The following is a 20332-nucleotide window of genomic DNA, read 5'->3' on the forward strand; positions in this document are numbered from 1 at the left end:
TTGTAGGTGAGGCGTTGTCTGACATAGAGGGGGGTGAAGTGTTTCCTTATAATTACGGAGAATGCGACAAAAGGCCGCTACCAACACATGCAGGTCAACTAGTGCTGCACTCCAGTGCAAAAAAAAATAATAAAATAATAATAATTCACACATGTCACTCAGCCTTCATAAATTTTCTCCACTGTCATGTCCATAGAATATGATAAGCTCCTGCTTCATGCATAACCCATTAGAGGGAAGATCAATACTCTTGCTCATTCTGCCAGTGCTTCATTAAGCGCACCACGAGGCATCACCTCGACAAGGCTTGAAAAATGTGTTGGCAGCACCAGCAGTCTCCCTCCTGGTCGACGCCGCTCTCGGGCAGAGCCACATGTCTGCAAGAGTCCTGCTTCGAACAGGAGCACATGTCCGACCGCGCCGGCGAACCCGCGAGCTAAGTCACGTTGAATTTTGACCCCGCGAGCTGCTGAGAAGTGATTATATTAATGGTGCACATAAAAGCGTGGGGGGTCACGGTATGTGCAGCAGTATTTTTCTATTCATCCATGCTTAATGTCTTTGCTAATCATAGCTGTTTGGAAAAAAAAAAGCACTTAAAAGTTCAGAGGCCATGGGAAAAAAAATAAATAAATCTGGTTAGGCCTCTACTGCAATAAAAGTCTTGAAATCAGCACCATGTGGTTTTTGTCTTGAGTGAATGTGTCTGAATTATGAGGTGCAAGGTCATGCCAAGCTGGGACGTGATCTACAGTGTGACCCAAGGAGTCTACTAGCAGTACAGACCTGCTTCTCTACTGCCTGACTTGCATGGCTAATATTACTAATGTCTACATGCAGCAGAGTGTATAAAATGTCGTACTATACAGCGTAGTTGATCACTGCTAGACTGGCAGTATGCGGAAAACTACAGTACAAATATGTGGAAATGGTGTAAATGACTTTTCAAAACCTTTTCCCGACACAGGTCCCTATCCATTGCCTATGGTGTATCATGACGTCTACGTGAATGTAGCAGCAACGCAGTCAACAAAAGCTGTTACTGGTCCATACTTTGTTTCCTAACCCAAGCTTCTCCAAGGCCTGACAAACACAAAAATCTTCCTCCTCCTGCCTTCAATGCATCATGTACTCGGACGTCTCAGCTTTTTTTGTGTGTTGCAGTGATTTCAATAACTGTTGTTCAACATTTTGTGCTCCGTGAGACGCCCAGTTTCAGTTGCAGGAGTGGACGAAAAAACTCAACAGAGCCCTCTACTTGGCGACTAACATTTTAGCATAATTACAGAACGATTACCTGCAACGGCACAGGCCACTCAAGCAGGCTCTGTGTAGATGTGTTGCATAAGTTTCACCAAATTTTAATAGTACACTTGGCTGGTTGGTTCATACACTGTGCATATAGTTGTTGTTTTTTTGTTTTTACATAGCTTACTATACAAATTCCCATGTGAACACTCTCTTTATGCCTGTTACCATACCAAATGTCCGAGATTTTACAGACTGTAGAAAGTGGCGACAGACAAATTATTTCAAGTCAATGTGACTTATGTCATGAAAGCCTCCTGAAACAGTGAGACCGATGCTCTGATTTGTATTAGTGCTGGTCTAACAATAGCATTAAGTGGGAACCTACGTTACAACCAGGAGGCCGATGCACACAGAAGCCTGTCTTTTTTTCCTCTTCTGGCTCAGCTCTGCATATCTGCATGTGTTTCTCCCGTTCCAGCTGCCACCACACCTCAACCCATGCCACATGAAAGCAGGCTTCACGGGCAGCTGTTGTCACACTCCTTGTCACCCCCTGCTGAGAGGCAGACCCTTTTTCAGCCACTCCAGACACAACAACACCAGCTCCTCTCCCATCCCTGCCAGAGCCGAGCTGACGTTTTTCTAGGGTCCAGGGTGACACTTGACATTTGGTCTACATTTGCGTACAGGCTCTTTCGGGTCTTAACTTAGCTTGGGACAGCTGTACTGCTGTCACTTATGCACTATCCTGAACAATTGTTTATGTTGTTGGTGCTTCCTTTAGCCAGGTGTAGTTTCTGACCGCTCAGCAGTTTTGAGAGTCCACTCATTTGGTCTTTCAATCAAATCCATCACAGCAGTGAGTCGTGACTCAGTAATTGGTCTTTTCTGCTTTCTGTGCTCAGACTTACACTAAAATAAACCCCAAATCATCACAGTGGTTATTTTCAAACCAAACTGAACACACTGCTCTTTTCCTGCAGAAAGCACTCTGTCCTGCATATACTCTATATTTACAACATAGCAGTTTGCTTTTTCACGGTTAGCCTTGTAACAGACTGACAACCTGTGTTGCCTGGGATAGGCTCCATGACCCTCTATAAGATAGGTGGTTAAAGATAAAGGATGGATAAATGGCTTTCTGACCTGGGAAAAATACATTTCTAGTTATACACCCCCCCCCCCCAAAAAAAAAAAAAAGAATAATTCCAGAGTAATGTCAAAAACTACATCAGTGTTTGCATGTAATTCTTCCACCATGAGTGTTCAAAGTAATACAGGTGACAACCAGAAGTTCTCATCAAACAAGGCGAGGAAACTTAGTTCTGCATTCAGTAATATGTGACAGAGGTCTCTAAGGAAAACCTAAAACTCACTAATAACATTCTGCACACACTCTTAGGGGGAACAGCGATTTAAGGTACCCAGCACATTAAGGCAGGCAGAAATATGCTTATATGAACAAGAAGTGCCAGGGCCCCTTCACAGATAAGCACTGCATCCCTGAATGATTTCATTAACTTGGAGCCAGATAGATTGTGGCCAACAGGCAAAACCCACAGGCACATATGGGGGGCGGGGGGGGGCTTCAATTTGCCATAGGGGGAAGTTGAATACAAATCGAATGCACAGACTCAATCATGGCATCATGCTTGCGGGAGTGACAGACATGAATAATACTTATCGCAGGTGTTTATGCTGCTGTCAAGTCAACCAGACTGCAGCATCCTGTGCTTTGCTTAGATCGCGGCAAAGACATTAGGAGGATTAAAACTTCCAGTGAGGTGCATCTAGCTAGGAGCGAAATGAGAAGTGACACAAGCCGACATCTTCACAAAACACATGTCTGAGGAGGGAGTGCAGCAGCAGAATGTAAAATGAATTAAGGAAGGCTCAGAGCTGAGTACGGCCTTGTATAAAGATCGATCAAACGAACAAATTGATATTCACAAGTTATCCTCCCCGATAGTCAGTGATTCTACAAGCCGGTGCGCTTATGGGAATAACACAAAGAGGTACATTATGACTGCTGCATTATTAAACTCGTAAAGCAGAGATTCATTTAGACATAAAGTAGGGGAGAGGTCTTGAGATACTAAGCTGACTAAATATTTAACTGGACCTTCAACAACGCTCAGCTGGTGGTGTGTTAAACTTGGCGATACATTCATAGGTGTTGTACGTCATGCAACACAGCTGAATACTTCACTGGTCTGGATGCCACCTCGAGCCATTGTTGGATGTGGAATATACTAGAATTAAAACTTATGGCTAGTAAATGTCAAACTAGACTTGGTGACAGGCCCCCGTCTCAGGGAGCAGGGCAGCCCTTCTGTCAACAAGGAATACTATTAAAACAATTTAAGGGATCAGCTGGATTTGGCCGGGTGGCTAATAGTTCCACGGCAGTTTAATCAGGACTTTGGCAATTATTCACACTGCGGAGAATGCACATGGCAGCAGTGGTGGGGGTGGGGTGCTGTGCAACATACTCTGAGAACAAACGAGTCGGCTGTTCACGTCAGTTCTGATCAAATGGTCTTAGGCTGCTGAAAGAAGTAGGTGCAACCAGGTCACTGAATTAGATCAATGTCGTGTGCAGGTCGGCTTAAGACTCCAACTAAGGTCCTAATTTGGATTAAAGTGGCCCCGAAGGGCTCTGTTTTTGTTCATCAGCACATTTGGCTTCAGGTCTGTCCATGTTAACAGTTTTACCAAAAAGGTCAAGCTCCGAGATCCAGCTCATCTCTTCAGAGGCAAAACAAACAGAAAATAACCCCGCCCCGAAAGATAGAAGGTTGGATAAAGCTCATTCGTCAGGCTTTCATAGTGCTAAGTTACCAATCGTGCTCTCCGCAGTCGAGAGCCACCATATATCAGCGTTATTTCATTCAAACATATAAGAGCAGATATTTCAGTTTTGATTTTTTTTTTTATGTAAAATTAAAACCAATGTTGTCATTGTCTCCAGAGATTTGTGGTATTTCCATGTCATTTAATTAACATCTTTCATATGGCTTTGTTTTTGCATAGCTCTCCTCTGCGGTCATACGTTTTAAATCCCGTCAGCTTTCAGGCCTGACCATACTCTCAGATTTGAAGCTTTTGGGATTGCATTTGTCCCTGGCTATATACTTGTCACAGCCCTACAGTGGTTCAACCAGTCAACGGCCTATGAGGAACTTCTGGCAGCTGTGTGTTTTTAGGTATCACCATAGTCCATGTTGGTGAAAGTGAGATTAGTTTGTTGATAGATGGTGATAGACAAATGGTTCATCCAGTCGCCTGCCATATATTTTTTGACGGGCCTTCCCATTTTGTCATCCAAAGACGACCCCTCATATGGTTCTATGTAACAAACCATCCAGTGCGTCAGGTTACAACAAATGTGTTGTTCGATGTGCCTAATCTAACTATGTCATCGCAGTAACACTGGCTGTTGTTATGGGTGTGTAACTCTCTTTTTTAAATAAAATGTAACCCCAAAACTAAATGTAACATAGTTATTGAGCAGTGTGTTCCTAGGCTTAACGGTGATTTTTAGATTATTTTAGTGAAGTTAGTGGAACGGCAAACTCACTTGTCCTTACACCATTGCTCTTCGTTTTTTTTGTTTTACAATACTATGATTGGATAATCACTGTTAATCTGAAGGAACAAGCAAGCACAATGCAGTTCAAATATTTTGAAGAACTCAAAGAATATTCAGGGTAGCTGAGCTATCATGCATACCTCCTAATAAAAACATCCAGCTTATACAGAGACATCCCGGTAAAACGAACGCCATCACACAGAATGAGTAAAAATGTTCTGTAGCTTTCTACTGTATTTTCTATGTGGTGTCACTGAATTCTTCAAGGACGTGCAAGTGTGAAATAAAAACTTTTCTGCCAGCAGATGCAAAGTCAAACTTCCTGTCCTTGTTTTTCAGTCAAAGACAGAACTACAGTATGACTACATCAGCAGTGAATGAATAAGGTACAAAAACTGCAGACATTTCTTCAGATTGTGCACACAGCTGGGCCAAAGAAAACAGTGTGATAGAGGAAATCCAGAGCTCTGAGTCGGCTGGTAGAGGGTTCTGAGTACCGTCTCTGTCACAGATATGGCCAACAACTTCCTTCCTCAAAATCAAGAGTATTAATTCCCTATATATTTTTCATATGGTCTGTCAAAGTGTTTAAATTGAGCCCACGGTCAGACTGGACTGAACTGTGCTCTGTCCTTCAAAACTAGTCTCAAGATTCACTGTTGCAGTGCAACTGCAACTGTTGCAGACATTTCTTTCTGTGTGACACTCAGACTGTCTCCATTAGGTAGAAGTGGCCCTGGAATCCACAGAGAATTGTGAAGGCCTGGAGGCTGAACACATTTTTCCACTGTGAATTAAACCTGATTTTAAAATATCCTCACTGGCAAGCATGATGCCATTCTTGACAGATGTGATCCATTGGTTCGTGGTGGAACTACACTGATGTGTACTTTCTGTCTCTTTCATTGTAGCTGTTGCTTAGCATAGTAGCAGGAGTTGAGCAATCAGACAAACCTGTTCACAGGGCTCTATTTAGGTACCAGAGAAGATTGAGAACAATCGATCGCAGAATTTAAAAAGCAGGCAATGCCCAGCACGTATAGGGTCATCTTTGTTTATGAAAAAAAAGTGTGTCTCTATCTATCAGCATATGGCCTTTGGCAGGTTGAAATGTGGTAATAAATATTCTGAAACTGATGCCTATTCATAAACTGTCCACAGAGGTGTGAAATAATAGCATGTGACAGGATAAGGTCACCTCTACATTGAACTACAAAGGGAATGGGCAAAAGCCGTACGGAGGGAAGCCTCGCTGGAGCCTCCTGTAGCCATGGCTTCAAAGACCACTGGTATTAATAGAACAGTGTTCATACACATTCATTTGATATATTAATAAGACAATTATCTTGGAAAGTTGGAAGTCCTGCGGGTAAATATATGGCTCTAAATGCTCAACTATATTCATTATCAAGTTGCTAACTTTGTTCTGTTGCTCAGCTCTAATCAGGGAGCATACAGTGGGTTTTACAGATCTTGAGAGTGAACCGCACTGTAAAACTGCGGGCTGAAAGCCAAAACAATTAGCTGAAATACACTAAAAAGTTTGGTAGAGCTATGAGGAACTGCAGTGTTGGCTGCTCATTATCTGTGTGTTTGTCACTAATAGAGAAACCGTTCACACCCGCATAGCTATTTAATCAAAAACAAATGTACTTGAAACACGCCATAACATAATATTCCACACATAGTGGATGTAAGTGTAGATGGTTGGTGTAAAGTAGTGCAAAGGTTGTGCTCTGAATAAATAGCTTGCTTTGTTTGCTGGAACTTCTTTTCTCCACAGACTCGCTTCAAAAAGTGGCAAAGATGCGGAAGACCTGCCCTTGTAATCGCAGAGTCTATCTGCTTGTCTTCCTCTTAGTCCCACAGATGGACACGGCTATACTCTTGTAAACACCAGCAGCCTCAGCTTGCTACAGACTCCTTGATCTCTCAGAAAGCCACTCTAGCCGAGGGTGTTAAGACGCAGAGCTGTTTCTGCTTATTACCAGTCATGGTCTCCCTCTAGCAAAACAACGTGAGGGGAAACAGGGTGGAGGCACCCAAGGAGGGAGAGGCTGGAGGTCTAAATTAATCCCACATGTTCCCCAAGAGGAGTCTTTCCAGGCGGCCTGGGCTCGTTTGGCTGGTGGGAGGGTGCTGGAGTACAGCAAACTCGGAGAGCACCTCGCTGCACTTTCCCGCACTTTTCGCCCACACACTGCTCCACATGGATCCATTTAGCTCAACTATGGCATCACAAGGCACAATTTACTTTTTTGGCAAGCACCAGAGCTCCAGAAATCCACTGCTTCAGAGAAACCAAAACGACTTTAAATAGACATGAAGAAAATAGCAGAGTCAAAATGATTTGAAAATGAATCTTCATTCAACCCTATTGACCTTAAAGTTTAAACAATACACTGGGTAACACTGAAGACAGACACGTCCTCCCTGTCCGTCAAGGTGTAAATTTGCTGGACTCAAACATATTACAAGAACTACTTCAGAGCTTAGCAGAAAGACGATGGTGTAATTTTAGAACGCTTTGAGCTCAACATGTGTTGGATAACCATGCTCAGAATACAATGCATTCTTAAGTACCTGCTGTTGCAGATTAGGATGTTCATACATTTATTCATTTATGATCAATCATGCTAATCAGCAAACAATGATCTCAACCTGTTAAAGACATAATGTCCTAAACAAATGGATTGTTATTGGAAATTGTGACTCTGTTACAACCATTTAGCCTTCCACAGAACAGAAAGTGGTCTGAATGTATACCATCTCCCCTGTTTCAACTGCACTAGTTAGCTTAGCTCTCCTGTCCTCCTCCTCGTCCTCCTCCTCTTCCTCCTCCTCCCCCTCCTCCTCCCCCTCCTCCTCGTCCTCCTCCTAACTTTCATCTTCATTAGCCACAGCTATCTCTTCCTGGTCCTTTCTTGCTGCTTCAGCGACCACAGCAGAGGCAGAGTGAGTAGAGATTCAAGTCAATTGTTTGGAAGTGGTTTTGCTTTCTCAGACAAATAAAAACATGGTGGACATTAATATACCTGGTGAGTCCGCCCAAGTGTGGGAAACAATTTTCTTAGGTACCAATATGTCATGTCAGATTGGTTGCACAGTACTCTCATTGTAGACATAACTGGTGCTAGTTTCTAGCTTCAAATATTTCCAAACTATAAACATTTTAGCTGTATCCTCCCACAAACTGACCTCTCCATTTAGATAGGTCTTAGCTTTATGCTTATTAAAGTCACCCAATTTTCAGGCCAACCTTGGGACACTATTGCTCTTTACCGCAGACAGACACGCTTATTGCTAATCGATTCCAATCAGGTACAGAGGTACCAAATCATGAAAACTAGCCAGAAACTTCAGAGTAATGGGTCTAGTGTGCACCTACTGTAGCTGGTCGCCCTGCTTCTGGATGTGCGATAGCTTGCCAAGGAAAAGGATCTGTCAGCATTATCTTAACCTAGTTGTCGAGGAGCGACAGGAAGACTGGGATGGAAAGAGATTAAATGACCTGGCCTTTTATTCTCTGGGCCTCATTTACTCATCAATACTGATGGTGGCACACAGCTTGGACTTCAGGAAAGCTCTTCCAGCAGCCCACTGCTCGGCCATACTGAAACACTGATGGAGAGAAAATTGAGGTGGGAAATCAGGAATGTTTTTTTCTGAAGAATGAGGGTGTCTTTGCCCACTGGCCCGGTAACACTGCAGCAATGACTACACTGCAGTGGCCACACAAACTGACCAGAGAAGTAACTCTTTAATTAACATTAACAATGCTATACTAAAGAAAGAAATCAAAATGTTGTGCAGGCATAATTACAGGACCTTTTCTGGAATCCTAACCCCTTAATTAGAACCACAACTAACTTTATTGTGAGGGGACAGCTGGACAGCTAAACATACATGGCTGATATATGGTAGCTCCTAATTCAAGAGGACACAATTGAGTTTGTGTATATCTTTTAAGTACTGGCTGTTTGGTAATGGTAATGCAGAGTCATACTCTATTATTAGTCAAGGATATGTGTCTGAAATTCATATTTGATCCCATTACTGTCAAACTGTCCGCCGCTGAAACAGTTTTTGCGTCCGAGTCCAGGTTGAGGGGACAGAGTGACATCATTTGCCTTCATACTGCCTCCACTGTGGTGAAATGATTTTCATCTTCAAAAACACAATTCATCCGAGACGGGTTCTGCTTGCTTTTGTGTTCACTGACGTGCAAACAATGATGCAATAGATCACAGAAAAACAGAAGTCATGACAAGTGTAACAACTACATCAAATTTAGTCTCACAGACAGTTACATGGGCCTGAAGAGACCCGTGTAAGGCCATCCACCTGAATCACATAAAAAAAATCCTTGGGACTTAAAGAAACTATTTCAGTAAGGTTGCCTTTATAGTACTGTGAAGAATAAATGTTTTTTATAAGATGTTTTATAACAAAAAAAATTAAAAATCTTGTCACTCTTATCTGATGGACTTGTACTTGACAGTTATTGGATATTAGATAACTGGACTGTGCCCCTAAATACCATTGAAGTTTAATTTCTTCATTACAGATTGAATAACACAATGCTGAGAGATTTAAACAAAATCTCGGACTGGAGCAATATGATGGCATGAAAGTAATAGCAGGAGTTTTGCTTCTTTAGTATCAGCACCTGACTGTAATTATAAATACTTCACAACAAATATAGCAGATCCCTGATTCATTGACTATTACACCATGCAGCAGCTGCAGTAGCTTTGAGCTGTGGAGCAGCTGAGCCGATGATTGGTCACTCGGTAGTAATATTCCAGGCTGGAAACGTGCCTTGTGGTAAACCATAAACCACAATAGGAATGAAAATTAACCATAACCCACCACACTAGACTAAAGACGTAATGTTAAAAGCAATCAAGAGTGAACTGTTAAAACAAATAGGTCAAGTTCCTACTCTGGTCAAAGTAATATAAAGTCCTTTCTGCAGATGTGTCTGCCAGTCACCTTAACTACCTTCTGAGAGCAGAAGTGACAGCCCTGCGCTGAAGTTGTCAATCTCCAGGCCCTCACCCCAAGGTACAGATGGATGAGGACCCAGAGAGGAAATTACACTGTTATCAAATCTGACAAAACTGTCCACACCGCACCAGTCTGCTGCTGGTTATTTATCCCCGATGAAAAAAATAAAAATAAAAATGTATCTCTGCAAAAGAGCAGACTGCGCAGCATGGATATTATGAATAGGCCAAGGAGGATATTTTGGCCCTGGTGAGCCTGTGTGTCTATCGTCTACTTTCGGTGTTGTTAAGATTATCAAAGTTTTATCCTCTATGTAACCAGAGGACAGGTTAGCTCTTTGTCCACTTCAGCTGAGTGGCTGAAACCCAATGCTATGACAGTAGGTGAGGGCAGAATATTTCTCATGGGATGATAGGTAGGAAATGTTGAACACGAATACTGATGAGCTTTGCCTTAAGAGCTGAAATTTGCTGCTCTCCTGGGAGTTGGGGAGTATTCCTGTAAGGCTTACTAGGTTGAAGTTGTGCAAGCATTTCACAAAGTCCTGTAAATTTCTCAGTATGCTGCATATGAGCATCACATCAGAGGGGCTGAACTTGTGTTTTTTTCTTTATTTGACAGATGCTTGACACTGCAAGAGCTATTAAGCCAGCTGGCAATTTCCCCCTAATGAGTAATGCTCTGCCCTTGCAACATCTCAAACTTGGCAATATATCCCCAATCACTGATTTCAATAAACAAACTAAACACAAATCAGTCCCAGCATCATGCGAGCAATATTTAAAACAGGGCAGGATAGGCTGAATCCCACATGACCATAAAACAGACATGTGAGACCGGCGATCCTTTTAACTACAGTCAAGCACAGGGCGCCTTGAAGCCACTAACACCACACAGGAGGAAGGCAAACAGGCTCTAATGGACAGTAATACAGAGCTGTGAGGCATTAATGATTACAAGCTTGTTTACCAAACCCCTTGAAAAAAGACAGCAGCAGCTCAGCATGAGAAGACGCAGGACGAGGATTATAGGATCAATGAACAAACATTCAATTACACTTGTAGACCTTCAATAATTATTAGAAAGAAGGCCTCCACAGTCTACATAAAACATTTAGATTATCTCTGAGAAATTGTGTGAGATTACCGACAACACTGGACTTAGCCATCCCATTTCAAATGCAAAATACATTTCATACATTAATACTTTAAATATGTGTGCATTCACTGAATTATTCTCCAACGACGCGCCAGTTAGATGTCAGTTTATGTTAACCAATAGCTAGTTTAGCTAATACTTAGTTCAGCATCTAATGCCGACTTAAAATGTAGCTCAAGAACTGGTGGTTACAACATGAGAGGTGTAAGTGTACACAAAATGGTTGGTGTTCAAGTGGTAACCTTGACCATAAGTCATGAGAACAAATCTAGAAGACAACAAGGCTAACAGTCTAGCAAGCTAACGGCTGGGACACTTAATATAGAAAACACAAACGCAAACTAAACAGATAGCTGGGAATATGAACATAATTATGTCATGTTATAAAATTATAAAGAAAACACTATATGACTAAACTACAACATATGTCTGAAAACAGAGCTGAACTCAGAGCTAGAGTGGGCTGCTCATATGAAGTTTACTTGTAAACACGATTTACCATTTACCATATGAAGGCAGCATTACTACCTAAAGTAATATAGCATATAAGAATGAGGTGATTCACCAAGGAGCAAAACGTAGGTTAAAAGGGGTGGAAATGGCTCTAGGGATATGACTTCACCCTGTTTTTTTGTTTTTTTTCTAAATGTAGGATACTTTATTTCTTAGTTTGGCTGAAGCTAAAGCTATCAAACATTAGCCAGTTAAGAAGGGGGCTGTGTGTAGCTTTCATTTGCTAAGTGGCTCACTCCGATATGAGTTTTAAATTATTTTTTTTTCAATCAATTGAGCTATCAATTATTAATACCATGGTTAGGATTGTGCAAAAGGCATTTATATTCGAATGGACATTTTCATCATTTAGCGTTATTGGTCTGTATGTGCAAAAACAATTGGCTTACAACTTGCAAATGTATGTAAAGCAGTGGTGCCATGAAAGCTATTAGCATCGGCTCTAGGGAGTCTTGGTTGAGCTCTTGTTTGAAACACAACAGGTATATCAAAGACACAATGGCTACTCTGGCTGCCTCAATCAAGAAAGAGACTTGGCTCTACATAATGAAGACTGTAAAGTTTTTCATAGTGAAACTTTTGTAATACTGTATACATGAGTGGTAATATTAATATTAATTAATATTACAGAATAAATATGGTGGCACTCGTCTGAACAGTAAACCACGGTTTGAAAGTCAGTCATCTTTCCCATTTTTTGACAGCCCTGCGTGCTCTCTACAAACACAATGGTCATACCTTTCAAAAACTCTTTAAGAGCCTCAGAGTGGAGCACTACCTCAAAACAAAACATTCAGTGGGATCTGAATGAAGTCTGATTCATCAGATCTAGAGTCAAAAGGAGGAAACAGATGTGGAAGCTAAAGATTAGATTCCTCTCAGGCCTGTTCTTATGTGCCGCTCTGCTCTCAGCCTGGTGACATGCAGGGTCCAACTGCCACCACTGACTACCTCCCTCATAATTCACCTCCACAGAGCAAAAACTGCAGAATACAGGTCGTGTCCAGATGATCAATTGGTTGTTTCCACAACGTTCCATATGTATTCTAAAGTGTGGACTATTAAGCTTGGCAACCAATGTAACGGCCATCACGGCATTTCAGATTTCTGCACGTTATTCATTTGGTATCTGGTCAACGAGAGTGATAAATCCCATTCTGATCAATTGGTAAAAAGTATAAGAAAGCGTCTTCAGTGCAGTTATACGGAGCTGGCACATATTTAGACAGCGAGAGGTCTAAGAGACAGTATTATGTAATCTCCCTATAAATACAGGCATTGCTGGATGATGGCTAAACCATGACTAAAAGCTTAATTTATCATCAGTATTTTTATGAGTCGTTGTCATGCTGTGAGAGGGTGTATATAAATAATTATGTACTCATTTGTTCTAATTCAATGTCAGTGGGAATAACAAATTGTCAGGTGTAGGTAAGCTAAACACAGTCACTGAGCAGCATGTGTTACTATGAGCACGTGTCGGATTCCATCGTTCCTTGACCAAATAACACTACAAGGACCAGCGATAACACTACCAGTTCTGGTGCTGTGGTTAAAAGTTTAGGTACAAAAAAAGGGAGATTGTTTATGTAGCTCTTGAATAGAACTAAATGTATGAACCAAACTGGCTTCTGTCCCTGACATTCTAATGTGTGTATATGAAGAACTAGTACAGCTCTCTAGTTTCAACGCCTGATTGTCATTGTTTCATGGCTCCTATGTTCATTCTTTTGCACTTGTTGTATGTTATTCTGATTACTTGTATTTTAGATAAAGGCATAGCCTACCATCGTTCTGTTGCCTGAATTGTAACCGTGTATCTTTGCAGTCCAGCCAGAGACCAGGCTAGACAGGGTTCAACATAATGGACTGTGTGTTTGAAAATAAGGAGGCCTGGCCTAGTTTGGACGTGTACGGCTCCCCAGGGGGTTCCATTATACACAACTCAATCCTCTGGAACTTTTGCAGGGAAATGAAGGCGCAAAAGAGACAGGTCTTAATCCTCACCCTTGAACCATCTGCTCAAGGATGAACCTAAAGTGCAAAGTGACATGAACCCAGCATAATATGGACAGATAACAGTGAAAGAGATTAATGGATCACAAGCATTTTGATTTCTACTGTTTATGAACAGCATGACTGAACTGCAGATAATACATTACTAAATCATGATACCTTTGCTCTGTATCTAGACTTGTAAATCACGCTTTTTGTTTATGCAAAGCCAGAGACAGTGCATCAAGGAGTGCTGGGATTTTTAAAGATACAACCCAACCTACCGGCACAAGCCCACAAACACCATATGTTTCCTTCAGTCTCGGTCACTGACCTGAGACTAAGAGTGCAAACCCACTCAGGGTGCAGCTAAAGCTTTTCTGTGTTATCCTGCAATAGTCCAGGTGGAACAAATCCTGTAGGCCAAGAAAAAAAAATCTGCATCCAATACGATTAGTGTCAAAGAGAAAATTCACACACAACACTGCCTTTACATTAACGGGAGACATAAAGTACTTAAAACGTCTGTCCAAAGCTAGAGAATGAATCCTCTGTGATTATCTAAATAAATCAGCTAACATGTTTCCTTTTGGCAGCTGTGACATATGGTCTTGAAAACGCTGTGAAACCTCCCACTCTTGGAAGGCAAGAAGTCACATTCAGCAGATCCATTCTTTAGCAAACGCACTACATGAGATGGAAAGCGGGCAATCAATCTCTAGGATTGTTCATCTGCAGGTCAGAGGTTCCCAAAATGATTTTTGAGCCGTCCCCTTTGGGTACTTTGCAGAAATGAGAGCATGGTTTCATTGATAATCTATTCATCTGAGGGTCGTCAGTTGAGGTGACTGTATGAAGGATACTTCAAATCAGAGACATGACTCTCTCTGCTACTCTCTCTGCTTGGTACAGTGTCAGCTCTGCATTACAGTCACAACACTGGCTTCCTCATTCATCAGATGGAGGGATGGGGACTAAAGCCTTCCTACTTGAAAGGTCCTTGATAGACCATGTGTAAATGTGAATTAATTTCTGCTTTTGATAGATTGGTTGGTGTTTGTCTTCCAAGATGATCATTCCTCCACAAAGGAAACCCTAAATGATTGCTTGTGGGCCATGAAAGATGCAATGAAATGAGCAAACCTGCCAGACTCAACTTTGATTGCAGTGCTTCTTGATATATTTGTGATACTGCAACTTGTGCACACGTTAATGTTCGGAGGTCCATTACAACCATTTTAATTGTGCCATCAACTGCTTGTGGGATTTCTTCAAAGGAAACCGAGCATTTGCGGCCTAAGCTGCGGTCTCCTGCACGATCATAGCGTTGTTAAACTTGCATGGCTTATTGGAAGTTTGCCTCGCAGGCAGTATTATGGCTGAATGGGCTTGTGTGAGGCTGCACAAGAAGGCAGCATATGAGGCTGGGCTGTCTCTTTTTTTTTGCAAAACCATTTAAGAGCCGCTGCTAGATCCAGCGTTTGGGGTAGAAATTTCTCCCATCAAACCACTTATCCCGGTTAAGTGCCTGAATCCACCCATGCAAACTTCCAGCAACAATCCACTCTCATCCGCGTAATCCGGCAGCACACAGTTTGTGAAAACCCCGGCACGCAGCGAACGAGAACAAGAAGCAATGCAAACTTACGTGAAAACGAAAAATAAAGTGGTCGATCCCACAAGGAGTGTGGCAGCAGTGGACACTGGGATGTATTTGGTGGGTTTAAATCTCTTTCCAGCGCTGTTGGGCATTCTGTAATTTCCACATTCCTCAATTATTTATTCCGATTGCAGTCGCATGTAGAAAAAAAGAGGATCCAGTGTGCAGTATGTGAACCTTTCTGTCTTTGCTATCGCTGAAGCCGCATAGATCCTAAGACAGGCAGGCAGGAATACACAGAGCTCCCTGAAAGCCTGGAAATCCCACCCTTACAATCCAGCCCACTGCTGAGGTCACTGAACCGCTCGAAAAGGTGGAGCCTCGCTGCAAACCCTCCGAGCGTCTCAACGAGACACTGTTTCGGAGCTAAAATGTCCATTATGCTGCATTTCGTCGAAAAGCATTAGGCTACTCTCCCCCCCCCCCCGGGAGATTTATAAAAAAAAAAATCTCAAAAATCCTCATTGACTCTAGACCATTGACTGTATATACTAGCTCTAGACATATTTTTTATATCAATATAATTTAATATAAAAATATATCTCAAAGTTTAAGAAGCCAGGGTGTTTAACTATACTGGATGTATAGGATATGTAGCGTTCTTATGGTAGCTAGAGTAATAGCAAACCTCGTTTTGATTTTGACTGTTTAACGTCGCTTTGCTTTGCTCCAATCATACCTACAAGGATCAATTAGACTTAATTGGTTTTATGAAAGGTCGACATCCATTCTTAAATTCGGTATTGTTGTTATGCACCAATATGCATCGGTTTCCCATCCCATACAACACACATGTAGACTGTATTAGGGAACAGTAGCAGCCTGAAGCTCGTAGATTTGAACAACTAGAAATAGAAACCAGTCGTAAGGAGCTCATTTGTACTACTGACATTCAGTGTGATTTGTCCCCACTGGGATGATGAATGTTGACTGGAGTTCTCATTGCCTTCAGTAGTGAGCGGAAAATACTCATGACCACAGTCAGTGGATTTGAGGGTTGGAGCGCCCCCTTCTGGCGAACATCGGAATTTAAGCGAATTACGAAAAGGTATCCGTTTTGTCTCCTTCGGGCCACCGTAATGTCAGTAGGAAACTGCTTAGATTAGCTCGCTATCTCCTGGTCCGAAAACAATTTTAGATCCTATTTAAAAGACGCCTCCTGGCAGATAGTGGTGTTAGTGTGTGTTTTATCGGCTCCTGGCGCTGGTATTAACACTCAAACGCCATTTAGCAACAGACAGTCCTAACCTTTGCGTGTAGAGACAGCGTTACACTTTATTAACAGTACACTGGATAAACGCGGCTAATTAGCTAGCATTAGTTTGCTTCTTTGGGGGCTAGCAAGATGTCGTACAGGAAAACTTTCAAACTTCTTTGCGGGTTCGCTGGTGGCTCCGCCGTGTTGGTGTTCGCGGCTGCTGCCGCCGACTCCCGCGGATACTTCGGGGAGCGGCGCGGAGACTCCAGTCGGTGGTCGAGATTCACCGTCATTCAAGCCGCGCAGCCGGCGTGGACACCTGCCAGCCACACACCAGCCCCGTCTGGACACGCCTGGGACTTCAACTGGGACAAGTGTGTTCCTCTCTCTACAGATTGGTCATGTAAACGTAGCTAGTGGTGTATATATACGTAGGTACGCAGTATATGTGTAAGGTTAATCTATGTGGTGTCAAATTATGACTTGATACACGATGGAAACAACGTATCATCTTCTGAAATGAAAGTATTTCAGCCTTTATGGTTCTGGGCGTGTGTCAAATTATTGGAAGACCCGAAGGATTTGAGATATCATGATCGTTACTCTTCAGCATACATTGTTACAGAAAACAGTGTCTGGTTTAAATTGCTGCTTTTTAAATTGAGTTTGGCTAAGGGATTATCTAAAACCATACATGTGAACATTCATTAAAGTCTCATGCTGATCCTGATCTTAAATCAAAGTTGTGTTGCCCTAGTTTTCCTTCCTTCAAATTAACTGTGTGAGACAAAGCCAATCCTAATCTCAAGATCACCCGGTCTTAACTCTGTCCAGGAGAGACCCATCTGCTCTGACCAATGGGAAGAAGAAGGAGAGCGTGACTGAAGACCCTAGCTCCGAGCAGGACAATGGCAAGCCAAAAGCCACTCGCAACATCCTCCTCATCAGACACTCCCAATACAACCTGAGCGGGAGCAGCGACAAGGAGAGGATCCTCACACCATTAGGTTCTTATTCCACATCATGCCACCTAGAAAGATACCAGACATCAGTCTGCAGTCTCCAGTAGCAGCCTGCATGTACTGGAGTGCTACAGAAAACACAGATTCTGACAGAGCAGCCATTTGTTCTAACGACTTACTTCTCCACATACAGGCCGTGAGCAGGCCGAGTTGACGGGCCAGCGGTTAGCAGCGCTGGGATTGAAATATGATGTTCTGATCCACTCCAGCATGGCCAGAGCCACAGAGACTGCAAACATCATCAGCAAACACCTCGCAGGTACTGAAAATACGCCACACTGCCTTTCAGAGCTTCTCAATATTGCTTTTATATAGCGCTTTTCTACCTATTGGTACTCAAAGCGCTTTACAGTCATAGACACATCTACCCATCTACCCATTGCTCACACAAGCACACACACATTGACACACGAGTGCCACGCACTGGGAGCAACTGGGGGGTCAGTGTCTTGCTCAAGGACACTTCGGCATGTGGCACATTCCGGGGATCGAACCGCTAACCCTCTGGTTCGTGGACAACAACCCGCTCTACCTACTGAGCCATAGCCGCCCCTCCAAGTCTAGAAAAGTTGCAGATGTAAGTTAGTTCTGTGATCAAAGTCTCATATAACATGACAGTAGCCAGTAGATTTCAAACACAAAATCATGATTCCATATTGAGTGGATGGTAAATTTGAACATTTATTGGTCAGTGGTGGGTATTTTAAACATTTCTGTTATGTTTAAGGTTGAAATCAATCAATTTCCCTTTATTGTTCAGTTGAAATGTCCATTTATTATTCAATTTTTTTTTGTGATAATTTAGCAACCCAGACTCTGCACGGTGCAGATTAAAGCAAGTGCATGGTGAACATTGCAAATGTATATTAACATATTTCTCTGCCTCTAATCTCATACGGGTCCAGGAGTGGAGCTGGTGAGCTGTGATTTGCTGAGGGAGGGCGCACCTATCGAACCGGTCCCACCAGTCACCCACTGGAAGCCTGATGCTGTGGTGAGAGAAGCTACGTCTGCTCTACCCCTAGAGCGGGTTGTAGCACACCATTTTATTTATTTGTATTTGTATTGGCTTATACTGGTATGGGTAACTCGGTACTGCCCGCATGTCTGTGCAGCTGTCATGAGTGTTTGTGTAGGCGTTCTGCTGCAAAAATGAGCCAATACATCAGTGCATCAGTGGGGTCATGGGAAGAGCTCGGATCCAAATGTTTAAAGGAAATAAGTATGTAGCCCTACTAGTGGCATTTGGTCTTCTTCACACCTGCAAAAAAATATCCTACAGTTATAGTGTAGATTGACCAACTACCTCCAGTAAAAATTGATTACCAACAAAATAGTTGTCTGTGAGGTCTGGACTTTACAGAATTGTAAATGGCACAAGTCTATATAAACATGAAAGTAACATTTGCTGTCACTACAGCAGTTTCTGCATCAAGTGATTCAGTATTAGATTTAGCTTGTATTGTAGTTGGCCTCATTTTGGAATCAAACTCTTCATACATTCCTTGTGATGCACAGCAGCTGCATGTATTGACTCTGTACTGTCTGAAGGGTTCAAACTGAACCCTTTCATGTGACGAAGGTGGCTTTCAACCTCTCTACCGTCCTCCAGCAGTACCACGAAGATGGAGCCCGCATTGAGGCAGCCTTCCGCCGCTACATCCACCGGGCTGACCCCAAGCAGAAGGAGGACAGCTATGAGATCATCGTGTGTCATGCCAATGTCATCCGCTATTTTGTCTGCAGGTTTGTGTCGCCAGGGGACTCGGTGCTCGCAGCTCAGCCGAGGCCAGAGTTTGGTCCGGTTGCTCTTTGCTTTGCTAACCACCTTGTTCAAAACATGCTGCAACTGTATCCCATATGATTTTTTTTAGATTTTGTGCTTCACTTGTGTCATTGTACTCTTATTAAAATTTCTTGTTTAGAGTTAACATGAGATCAAGGCTATCATTAAGTGCATTTGTATTAATGTCAAACTATGTCTTTAAAAGAAAATTAATATTTTAGCTGCTAGAGTCACTGATTGTACTTAATGACATTTAGTACACAACATAATCTCTTCCCTCCAAGTTAGTTTAATTATTGTTTGGCATTTTCCACCATCATTTAACATTGACGCACATTCTGAGAGAACATTATGCTGCATTGAATATAGTCTTTGCTTTTTAACAGAATCCCTTTGTCTAAAGCTTTGTCTGTTTTTCACCACACATTTGACCAAGCATTATTTTCCCTATGAGTTTAATATCTTCTAAGTGACTACCTAGAGCCAAACATCACACAAAATTCAAGTTCAATTTGTTGGAACAGGATGGAATTGCTCCTTTTATTTAAGAGATAAAGATCCATGCTATAGTACACAAACTCTAATGTCTTTTTGTTCTCTCAGGGCTCTGCAGTTTCCTCCTGAGGGCTGGTTACGCATGGGCTTGAATAACGGCAGCATCACCTGGCTCACCATCCGCCCCAGTGGCAGGGTGGCCCTCAGAACTCTGGGAGATGCGGGATTCATGCCCCCCGACAAACTAACACGGACCTGATGATCTGACACATGACATGTTTCTTGGACGCGGTCAAACAAAGGGTTAAAGCTCTCTTTTCTCCTTAAGTGTCTTGAAAATTACTTTTGATGTTATTGTTTTGTAACTGGATTACCATCATGTAATCAGAAACGGGTGTTGTTGTGATTACTTCGTGCCATAGAACGCCAGCAGAAGTGATTAACAGCTGCATAACAACTCCTTTTGAATGTATCTGAGGATTTTTACACAAGTGACTGATTTTTAAACCAAAAAAAGCAAAAAAGTATTTGTATAGCTGTTGTACATGCTGTTGAGTTTATGTGGCATTCATTTCACTGAAGTGACTGTTGTATGGTGCAGTTGTAGTAAATAAAATTGTGAATGCCACGGTTTCGGTCACATCTCTATTCT

At 42.3% G+C, this 20332-nt stretch overlaps 2 protein-coding genes across 6 annotated transcripts in view; one reads left to right on the plus strand and one right to left on the minus strand.

The window, feature by feature from the left end:
* zdhhc8b (zDHHC palmitoyltransferase 8b) overlaps window positions 1-15401 on the minus strand; it is a 60887-nt gene extending 45486 nt beyond the window's left edge. For both annotated transcript variants that reach the window (XM_084550858.1, XM_084550857.1), the window contains exon 1: window positions 15168-15401. In XM_084550858.1, coding sequence (XP_084406984.1) covers window positions 15168-15271 — 104 coding nt within the window. In that variant the 5' untranslated portion in view covers window positions 15272-15401. The remainder of the gene's footprint in view (window positions 1-15167) is intronic.
* A 749-nt stretch (window positions 15402-16150) lies between these two features.
* On the plus strand, window positions 16151-20308 carry pgam5 (PGAM family member 5, serine/threonine protein phosphatase, mitochondrial). 4 transcript variants are annotated; one of them, XM_084551619.1, is made up of 6 exons: window positions 16151-16751; window positions 17212-17384; window positions 17533-17658; window positions 18305-18393; window positions 19012-19145; window positions 19789-20308. In XM_084551619.1, the coding sequence occupies exons 1-6, from the start codon at window positions 16525-16527 to the stop codon at window positions 19937-19939; spliced, it is 900 nt and encodes a 299-aa protein (XP_084407745.1). In that variant the 5' UTR covers window positions 16151-16524; the 3' UTR covers window positions 19940-20308. The 4 variants fall into 4 exon arrangements, with proteins under 4 accessions (XP_084407745.1, XP_084407746.1, XP_084407743.1 ...); XM_084551620.1 differs by having other exon boundaries at window positions 16154-16751; window positions 19015-19145; XM_084551617.1 differs by having other exon boundaries at window positions 16157-16751; window positions 17533-17657; window positions 18298-18393.
* Window positions 20309-20332: the final 24 nt, after the last annotated feature.

This window comes from Chelon labrosus, assembly GCF_963514085.1.
Source record: "Chelon labrosus genome assembly, chromosome: 9".
In the NCBI taxonomy this organism is placed as follows: domain Eukaryota; kingdom Metazoa; phylum Chordata; class Actinopteri; order Mugiliformes; family Mugilidae; genus Chelon; species Chelon labrosus.